The sequence below is a fragment of the Acyrthosiphon pisum genome, chromosome X (genome assembly GCF_005508785.2).
Source record: "Acyrthosiphon pisum isolate AL4f chromosome X, pea_aphid_22Mar2018_4r6ur, whole genome shotgun sequence".
In the NCBI taxonomy this organism is placed as follows: domain Eukaryota; kingdom Metazoa; phylum Arthropoda; class Insecta; order Hemiptera; family Aphididae; genus Acyrthosiphon; species Acyrthosiphon pisum.
The window spans coordinates 9030369-9041101 of NC_042493.1; the positions used below are offsets into that span (position 1 = coordinate 9030369).

The 10733-nt window shown below is 26.3% G+C and overlaps 1 protein-coding gene across 1 annotated transcript; it reads right to left on the reverse strand.

Annotated features, from left to right (window-relative positions):
• Nucleotides 1-1206: 1206 nt before the first annotated feature.
• LOC100163245 lies at nucleotides 1207-6881 on the reverse strand. The gene is made up of 7 exons (XM_029485917.1): nucleotides 6431-6881; nucleotides 5748-5854; nucleotides 4152-4270; nucleotides 3932-4087; nucleotides 3712-3867; nucleotides 3230-3635; nucleotides 1207-1597 (listed from the first exon to the last, which is right to left on the reverse strand). The coding sequence occupies exons 2-6, from the start codon at nucleotides 5771-5773 to the stop codon at nucleotides 3403-3405; spliced, it is 690 nt and encodes a 229-aa protein (XP_029341777.1). The 5' UTR covers nucleotides 5774-5854; nucleotides 6431-6881; the 3' UTR covers nucleotides 1207-1597; nucleotides 3230-3402.
• Nucleotides 6882-10733: the final 3852 nt, after the last annotated feature.

Here is a 10733-nt window from a genome sequence, read left to right on the forward strand (position 1 = left end):
ATGGAAGCAAAATCATAATATATTTTAATTTTTAGCCATCCCGCGTGGCATTGGTCGTGAGTTTCACTTATGGTTATGCGAACAGTATATTATCAGATAGGAAATCTACCTACGGTAAATTGCGGAGACAGCGAGGTGGGTAATAAAATATAGGTAGCCTATATTAGTACAGCTTTGTAGTTGAAAAAAAAATTTGTATACAGTGCACCTTAAGTAGTATTGAAGTCATAGTTGATCATCCCGGATTTTTAGGAGTATTTAATATTTATATATTAATATATTTTGGTGGTTATTTTATTTCATTTTATTTTTACGGACAAATTTTAAATTTTCAAAACCATACCTATAAAAATCAATACGTTTTTAACTAAAAAATAATTTTCAAACTTACGAGATTTTAATACATGTTGTAAAAATATGAATTGTGAGATACTTATAAATATAATATATTATATTATTATCATTATTATTTTTTTATAATATTATTTAATTATATATATTTTTTTCTTATATTATTATTTAAAATGCTTCAATTTTCTACTTTACTTAGATTCTTTTCTGGTAGGAAAGTGAATCTGGTTGGTACTTTGAGAGGTCAAAAGTAAAAATTCTCTGTAATTTTCAAAAGCTTCAAAAAAAAAAAAAAAATTTGTATGAAAAATTGAGAATTATGTATATATTTTTTTCAAAGTTGTAGTTATTACTGTACTTATTGGTATTAGCTAAATTATTCCTATGTTATATTGCTTGAAAATAACTGTATTATTCATAATAGGTACTCTTAAAAAAAATAATATAAAATATATTTCTGATAAGTAATGATGATAAAGAACACCTTATTTGAAATCAATGTGTAATGAATAATGATATATTAACTAATATAGTACTGGTTTCATAAGGTATCAATTCATCTAGTTTCTAGGATAAAATAAAATAAACTGAAAAAATATCAATCAAATATAAATTGTAGAAAATTTGATTGCGTAAGAAAAATGAAAATGAATGGTGATCAACCCTTACAATGATGAATCTTTATCTGTAGCACAGGATGCCCTTAAAACTAAATATTTTAATAATATAAGTTTTCAACTACATTAAATACAGACTTGCCTACAAGGAAAAAATAAATGTAGGTATTTAATACAATATCTTAAAATAACAATGCTTATTTTATTTTTAACATTTATTTAATACAGATGTAAGAAATTTAAATATAAAACTAAATTAAGTGTACACATAATAATGATATAACTAATATTATTGCAATAATACTCATTATAAATGGACTGAGTTTCATAAAACAGTCAAAATCGTATATACTCACATGTAATCAAATTAAGATTTAAATAATTTAAAATAATATAGATAATAAGACCCCATTTAAACAAAAATGAGATTATTAGTTTCATAAAAATAACTGTTACTGATTTTGGAAATAGTATTATTTAATAGTGATCGATTACCACGGACTAAGATATACAGGACTGGAAACGAATGAGCTGGCGGAGTGCGGGGTCTGGGCCAAATGTACAACGGTTCCTTTCTGACGCCGGTACAACCGCGACCGCTCTGCCATCTATTGGCAACTATTATAAGCCTATAAATAATCCCTATATTACAATATGACAATATTCAACATTGTTACTGTATGAAATATATAATAAACTTTAGACTTGTAACTTGTTATACACATCTTGTTTCTTGAATGTGTATAATATATTTTATACTAAATAACTTAATCTAAGATATATTATACTTTATTTGTATGTATATGTTATTAAATTAAGTAGGCACAGAATAGGTACTGAGCAAGTATTGACCAAACATAAAAGATTATTTTAGTCTATTCTGTGAATCCTATCTAAAATTCATCAGCTTTAAATATTATCAGTACTATTATATAATATATTTATTATTTTATGATAATAATATATATGTTGTACTTTTTTATTACCAATATTTGAATAGTACATTACATTTATTTATTATAAAAAATAAATTACCAAAATGCCTAGGCGGTGTAGTGTAGATCAATGCCATATTTTGAAAAAAAAAATTAAATGTACATTGTTCAAAGCACCAAAAGAGGTTAATATTTTAACAGCATGGAACGAAGCTATCTCTAAAGCTAATGGTAAAAGTTCCATTGCTCATTATGTTTGTAAAAATCATTTTTCAACTGCAGATTTAGTAAGTGTATACAACAACTATCCAGGAGATTTAAATGCATGTTAAATTTTATATTTATGCAATTTATGATCTATTTTATAAACAAGTTACTATTAATTGTAGTCAGTATGTAACTTAGCAATTTGTAGTGTTGTAAAAATAATTTTTAAAAGTATTCAAGCTACTCAAATATTTTTCATACTTAATATATACTTACTATTAAACCAAGAAAAGTATTTAAGTATTAAAAACACTACAAAGTGCAAGTGAATCGATACTACCAAAATAAATTATGAACTACTCTTATAATATTATAATGAATTACAGACTAATTTTTTTAGAAAATAATAACAATTTACTAACCATTTCCATGTGATGAACATAAGACTGAAATACTCATGTTCATCGTCAGGTATTACATAACAACAAGGATGAGACAGTTTTCAAACATGGAAAATAAAAATCAAAACAAAATTAATTTGAAGAAGAAAAAATCTGCCAAATTAGTCATTACTTGAGTACCTTATACATATTATATCTTTAATTCTTGTTTTTATAAATTTAATTTATTGTTGTTATTTTTTTATGCATACCTATACAAATATCTGCACAGTATTTGAAATTTCAAAGTAAGTATAGGTACCTTTAGGTATGAACTTCAGAATAAAATATTAAATATTCACAACAATTATTGTTGTTGGAATCAAGTATTAACAGGTATGTCATACTATAGTTTTTAGTTATTACATAAATAAATTAAAACACTAAAATACAAGTATGTAAAAATAATATAATGTATTAACTCTAATATTCTGTGCTGCTTGTAAGATGAAAGTTTTATTGAAATTTGCTCTCAATCTCATAAACTACTTGTCAATTAAGGTACCTTATATTGTATATAGGTAATTCAACTATACAAGTAAATTTTAGATCTTAATTCTTAACTTAATATTATAATATACATTTTTTTTTTATATAGGTACCTAGTGGGCATCATGAATAATAATTACAATTTAATAATTTAACAATTAAATTATTATTATGTAATGCACTTACGTACCTAGATGGCGTTAAGATCGACGTTGTACCAACTAGCGTTGTACATTGATCCCATTGATAACGCCGTCGTTTCCAGTCCTGTATATCTTAGTCCGTGTCGATTACTATCAAAAACATATCTTAATGTTCTAAATTAAAAATATTTTAAGTTAAATTTGAAAAATTAATTTCATATTATTCTGTAAACTCAATGTCAAATTTAGTTTGAGATTCTTTCAAATATTTTCTTTTCTTCAATTGTGTATTTGTTTCTACCAAATAAAATGCTCCAGATCCAAGTAATGCAAAGAAACTTGCAATAGCCACACCAAATGTCCAACCAAAGAAGTTGTTGTCATGGCCAGGCATCCAACCAGGACGATTGGCAAACAAAGCAAATATTAACACTGACATTGCGGCACATACACCTATAATAAAATACAAATATGTTTGTATAGTAACAAAATATGAATATTTATAACAATATATAAAGATTTAATATACCAGATACAATCAATGTAACTCCCAATGCTTGAGTTATTTGATTAAAACTTTTTTTTTCAGGTGTACAACATAGAAAAAACATTGACGAACCAATAGCAGATGCTAATGTTCCTAGGAATGTAGTTGTGTACAAGATCTGAGTTGCCACTATGAAAGCTACAAAAATATAAATTGAAGAATTTAAAAATGTTGAAAAACTGTACAATATTAATTAAATTACGTGGTAACAAAAATCCTTTGATTTCATTATATCCCCTGGTAAAAGGGTCAAACACCCAGTGGCATCCAACAAAAAATCTTTGCTCTGTCGGGTCATATGGATCAGGTAGTGATCGAAAACAATGAGTCCACAATCCAAATCTTTCTAATTTTGCACCTAAATAAAGTTTAAAAAATATGACAAAACGAAAAAATAAAAATAGGTTAAAAAAAATAAATACCTGTCATTCTTTCATCGCTGACTATCCAACTGGCCGAAAAAAATGAAATGAACACTAATACTAAAGCCAAGACGTTCAAACCAAGAGCTACGTTACCAGCCAAACAACGCTCTTTCATTCTACAAAAACAAATATTTTTCTAAGTTAAGACTGTATAAATAAAAATTAATAACTACCTAAAGGTATTTTGTGACAATATTAATTAAAAAATATTGAATTAGGTAGACAGTGTATACTTATATACTTATGTATGATTATAATTTATAAGTATAAAGTAGGTAAAAATATAATTATTATCAAACATATATTTATAATAGCCACAAATGTTTTAAGACCTTTGTCAATTAGATTAAAAATTATATTCAAAAATTGTTTTTAATTCTATATTTCAATTGAAGTTTTATGAGTGTTAATAAAATCACATTTTGATAAATAATTTAATTAATCAGCTTACCGCCAGTAAACAGTTAGCCATATTAAGTAAAATAATAGTTATAATTTAGTATTAAAATAGTAATTAAAGTAATAATAGTTAGCTATATTTTTATTGTTGGAAATTATTATTATTAGGTATTGTATAATTGTACCTATATTTAATTTAATTCATTTTTTAATTCTTAGTGGGTAATTAATTTCAATATAATAAAATTACATAACATTAATATAATTCAATTCATTTTTTTGAAATAAATTGAATAAAATTTAAATCATAAGTTCTGTAAGTACATAGATATACAAATAACGATGTATACTACCCAACTATTCTAGCAATTTTACTTTGAAAGGTTTCAAATTATAGTTTAAATACAAGTAAATTTATGATAACTACATAATATACAAATTGTAAATCAAAGAAGTAATTGCTGCACCTAATGCAGAATACCTAGTTTATAATTATCATCTAACTACCTATAATAAAATAAATAAGGTATAAGGAATAAGGTATCATAACCTAATATATATTAAGTTGAGTGATTTTTAAACAAATTATTGAGTTTCATATAATTAAAAAGGAATTATTTGAGTAAATTATTTAATATAAATTATAGATACCTCACATATAAAATAAGTAATAAGTTACTAAATTACTTTGTTAGCCAAAAAAATATTGATTCTTATGATACTATAATAGTAAAATCACACAAACGCAGAATAAATATAATATGTCACAAATACAATATTATATTTTTATAGCAAATACATGCAAATAAGTTATTAATATAAGTAACTGTTCACCATTCATGTTTGAAAAACAATAAGTTATATCTATAGACAGTATACTAAGGTACCTAATTATACCAAGTAATTTTGTAGAAAAATAATACAATAAGAGTTAAATTTACATTTCAAATTACAAAATAAATATGAACTTGCAAACAGCAGGTAAGTGATAACTAAGGCTCGGAAATTTATGTGCTAAAAAGTACTTACATATGCACTTACATATACGTTAAAAAACATACGGTACAAATTTAAAAATATGTAATTTATTGAAAAAAACTTAATATGTATACGTATAATGTACGAGATGGCACTTTTTAAAAAATGTTTAACATTTGATACAATTTTATCAATAGCACTAAAATTTCCATGTACCTCTTCAGAAGTCCAATGGAGACCATGCGCAGCGCGTGTCATGTGAATCATTTTTTGAATTAATTGATTGTCATAAATCTAATATTTTTTTGTTGAACTATAAATTTCTAAAAAAAAAATGTGTGTTTATTAAATTTATGAAATTTGCATATAAATGTTCTTAAACCTAAAAAATATACAAATTCGAGTCTTGGTGATAACTTAATGGAAGTTTTAGACTTCTAGTAGGTAATATACCTACAATGAAATAATATAAATTGAATAACAAAATGATTTATTCAGAGATTCATTTATGTTTTACTATAATGATTCAATTAACACTAAATCATAAACAAAAGAAACATCAGTAATGAATTGCACCAAGTGTACTTTGGCTAGATAATAGCATCTGTCATAGGTGCAGTTGTAATAATTTGACGATTATGACATAAGTCAGGTGATTGTTGGAAACTGTTGACCAACATGCTGGTAAGCGGCACACGATACAAATTAATCAAAAACTGTTAATGGCTTGCCACACGCTTAATACAAGATACACCTAAATTAGTGCAAAAAGCAAAGTTAACGAGCTTTTATTTAGTATTTAAAGTCAATCTTAAGAAACACAAATATTAAATACTGATCAAAGGTATCAATTATTAATGTGTTAGGTAGATCAAATAATGCCGAAGTTAGATATTTACCTGCGTGAGTAATCGGGATAGTGTTTGTGGTGGAAACTGGAAAAATCCGAATGAATTACTGATACGAAAAAGAAAAATCTGTCTCTTCGTGAAAAAATATTTGTAGTTATGTTCTCACATCACTCGGACAGACAAACGTACGATGGCGCCGGTAAACACGACTAGCTACGGCTACGTGAAGGTCAATGACAGAGATAGAATTTACCAGAAAGAAACGCAATAAAAATAAGCTGAAAAACTCGTTCGCGGAGTTGCTCGACGGAATTTGTCTTTTTCAGCGGTTTGTTATTACCTGGAAAACGACCGACGGAGATACGAATCGTAATATTTAAATATTATACGATCACGTATGGAAGGATGGTGGAGACTCTCCTCGGTAGAGGGGAAATAATTATTTAACGGCGAAAAAAGTTCTTATCAAATTAAATATTTACAATATTTACACGACAATACGACATACGAAAAGAGTCGCATCACACTAGCACTTAGTGGGCTATGAACGCTAGTAGTACTATATTGGCTAGAGGGCGCTAGAAGGACTTGAATTTTTATCTGATTTAATAATAGACCTTATACTCGATATTGTGGTATATGGATCTAATATAAGCCGTCGTGCAAACATAAACTCATAGCGTTTTCGATTTGACTAAATAGTGTGCACTGAAATTCCACCAGCACTAGCTTAAAGTTTTCTATAAATCGAATAAGAAAAAAACATTATAATGATATTTGGTAGGTAATAATATGATAAATAGGAAATTAAATGATGTGTCCCGAGTAAAACGGTTCATGCTTATAAAATGCACCCATTGCACCGACGCACCGTAGACCTAAAAACTAATGAACAGCGCTTCCCACACCGACTGGACATTGGTTAATCCAGACGACATAACTGAGAGAGAAAACATAACATATGACTATATGAGCATATGAGAGAGAAAAAACATGTTTTGGGCTATATGTTTTAGCACAGTGTAACGGCCCAAAACCTCTCTTTTCTTTCTCAACAATTCCGTTTGAAAATTTCTCTCTCTATGCACTGTCCATTAGTTCATAGGTCTATCGTCTATGCATTTCACTGACAAAATCGGCGGTGTAGAAAGTACGCACTGAGTGCACTCAATTATAATTGTCAGTGCAATAAATCGAATACAAAACACTGCACCAGTTCACTGAATATTTGTCAAATCTAATAGATCACTTAATAAAAGGAAAATTAAACAGTAAATTACTAAGTACGCGATGAAATACAAAATTGTTTTTGTGATACTGTTAAAACAGTTGTGCAATTAGGATACCCTACACCAACGTTTTCTCAAATCAATTTAATAATCTTAGCTATTTTTATTCTTTAGCTAGTTGACCTTAGTATTTCAACCTCAAAATTGTAAACAATAACAATGATCAAATAGTAATTCTCTTGAAAAATATCACTCAAACACAATATCTAGTTTTAAATTGGATGAAACATTAAGTCAACTGGTAAAAAAAGCAAGCAATAAAATATTTTAGAACTTTAAAACAAACTTAAAATTTTATTTTATTTTTCTAAGAATTAAAAGTGTACGAAATATCAAAAGAAATTTTGTGATAGCTGTGTTACCAAGACAAAACAAAATTTAAGCAAAGCTATGAATATAAATTGGAAGATATATCACATCCGCATATGTTGTCTTCGTCTTACAAATGTACAACATAGCAAAAACTGTTTTGCGTGGGACAACTTTTATCTTTCTGTGTTTGTAGTAGTGGATCCAAAATTTCTGAACATATAGGGTGGAAAATTATCTATGCAACAGCCTGCCCATATTTTAGATAACATAAATTCAATCAAAGCTATTTGATTCTAAACATTTGGTTTTTTGTTTTTTTCATTTGCTTATAAAAAATGATTGGATAGTGCTATTATAAAAAAGAGCATGTTGTTGCATAGATAAAGGTCTTCTTTACGTGTTGTGAAAATTTGGTAGTTGTAAAACAAAAGTAAGTAGACAAAACTGTATAGTTTTAAGAGTTCCAAATTATATCATTTTATGTATATTATAAGATCTTATGTACAGACATTGAGAATTTACATAAAAAAATATCGGTAAATTTACCAATAAAATGGGAATGATGGTAAAATAGTGTAATATATAATATTTAAACTTAAAATAAAACACAAAACAACTAGTGGCGACGGTCCATTTGGGATGTAACAATTTAAGACCGTATAGAGTTGTATACTCTACTAAAATACCACATTTAAAAACAGAAACATTAGAACATTGTCAAACACAAACTAAACAATATTATTCAAAACAACCAAAATACAAATTCAAATTTAAATTTAAAGTACAGTTAATCGTAGGAATAATATTCCAAACCATAATACATTACATAAAAACCAATCATTTTAAATGGTTACTTTATGTATAAACGTCAAGCTAGCAAAGTTATGATAACTAAACCAAGACAACGTAAAATATAACAACTACCTATATAGGTACAACTAGAATTACTACCTTTTCAAACCTTTATTAATTATTAGTATATACTTATACTTAAATATTATCATAAGAAATAAAATAATGAATTTAAAACAAAAACAAAAATTAACACTATCATATATTCATGCATAACCACATTAGACACTAACCTTTAAATAAATAATACTTAATTAAAAAAGTAAAATAAATACAACTAGAATTACTATTTTATTAAACCTTTATAAATTACTACAATATACTTACATTCAAAATATCATTAAAATAATAAACAAAAAATGAAATCATTAAATCTTTTTGATTATTCTTAATTTGATAAACACATTAGACATATACCTTTAAATAAAACTTAATCAAATAAGCTAACTAAATAATATTACATCTTACAATAATATACTTACTTTATTGTACCAAAAACATTAACCACATTAGAAATTAATAGGTACATTTTATTATTTAAACAACAACACTTTAAACACTACAATAAGCTTTTCATAACATAATTAACTATATTTAATTATGAATCATAACAGAGATATCACCTCTATGATAGCATATAAGTAATTTATACCAAATAAAATATAATATTTACCTATTTTTACTTAACTATAGACCTAGTCATTACATGTCTACATTAATTTCTTTAACTTTAGCCATAAGTGACAATAACATGAAAAATACAAGAAAACATAGGTATTAATACCTAAAAATAAAAAAATTAATAAATAAAAAAATTAAATTCATAAAAAATAACTAAATAAATAATTTGCTAAATATTAACCAAAATGTATAGAAAATATTTAATATATTATAATAAACTCTAAAAAAATATTGCACTTACAAATTAAATCTAAATACTAAAAATATTATTTTAATTTATTACTTATATTATAGAATTAACATTAAATTTAAGTTAATTACTAACAAGCAAGGCTGGGCAAGTTAACGATTTTTTTTAACTCGTTAAGTTAAGTTATTTTAAAATAATTAAGTTAAGTTATGTTAAAAGTTACTCGTATTTTTTTTCGTTAACTCGTTAAGTTAAAAGTTAAATTTAAAAAAAAAGTAACTTAACTTAGTGTTAAGTTAAAATTTGGTAATTTGCAATGTTGCTTTTATAAATGAATTTAACAACAATTTATTTTATATTAATGGACTGTATATTTATTATTTTTGCGAGTGCGTCGCCGACAACTCGACAACACCGACTGAATCACACACATAGTATCACAATATAATAAATTTCTAATGACATACAATATAAATATGGGTTTATCGTTTATCGATAACAATATCAGGTAAATGGCGTTTTCGCCGTAACATGCAAAAATAAAAATTCCAGACACATAATATGGTTTGTTAGATAGTTTTTCTGGTATATTTCTACTTTACGGGACACCTTTTTTTTTTTTGCATTTTTTTTTTTTTTTTGATACTTATGTAGTTAAGTACGCTGAAGACGATGGTGAAGTCAGAATTTGGAGCTCAGACTTAGTTTCGAAGTTATGACACTTCAAAGTTAGTATATAATACGTTTGATAACTTATAAATGTCGCGTCTCCAAGCGGGCCCAGTTGTGGTTTACACGGCAAATAGGGGGATATTTTCGATTTTAATGTCCGAGCGAGCGTAGCGAGCGAGTGGCCACGCTTGCAATAAACGTATACTTTAAATACAATATTTTTGAAAACCTATGTTCACCCGTGGTGGGTTTACACAGCAAATAGGGGGATATTTTCGATTTTAATGTCCGAGCGAGCGTAGCGAGAAATCAAGCATTATAGATATTTAAGGGTATTATATAAAGGTTAAACTTC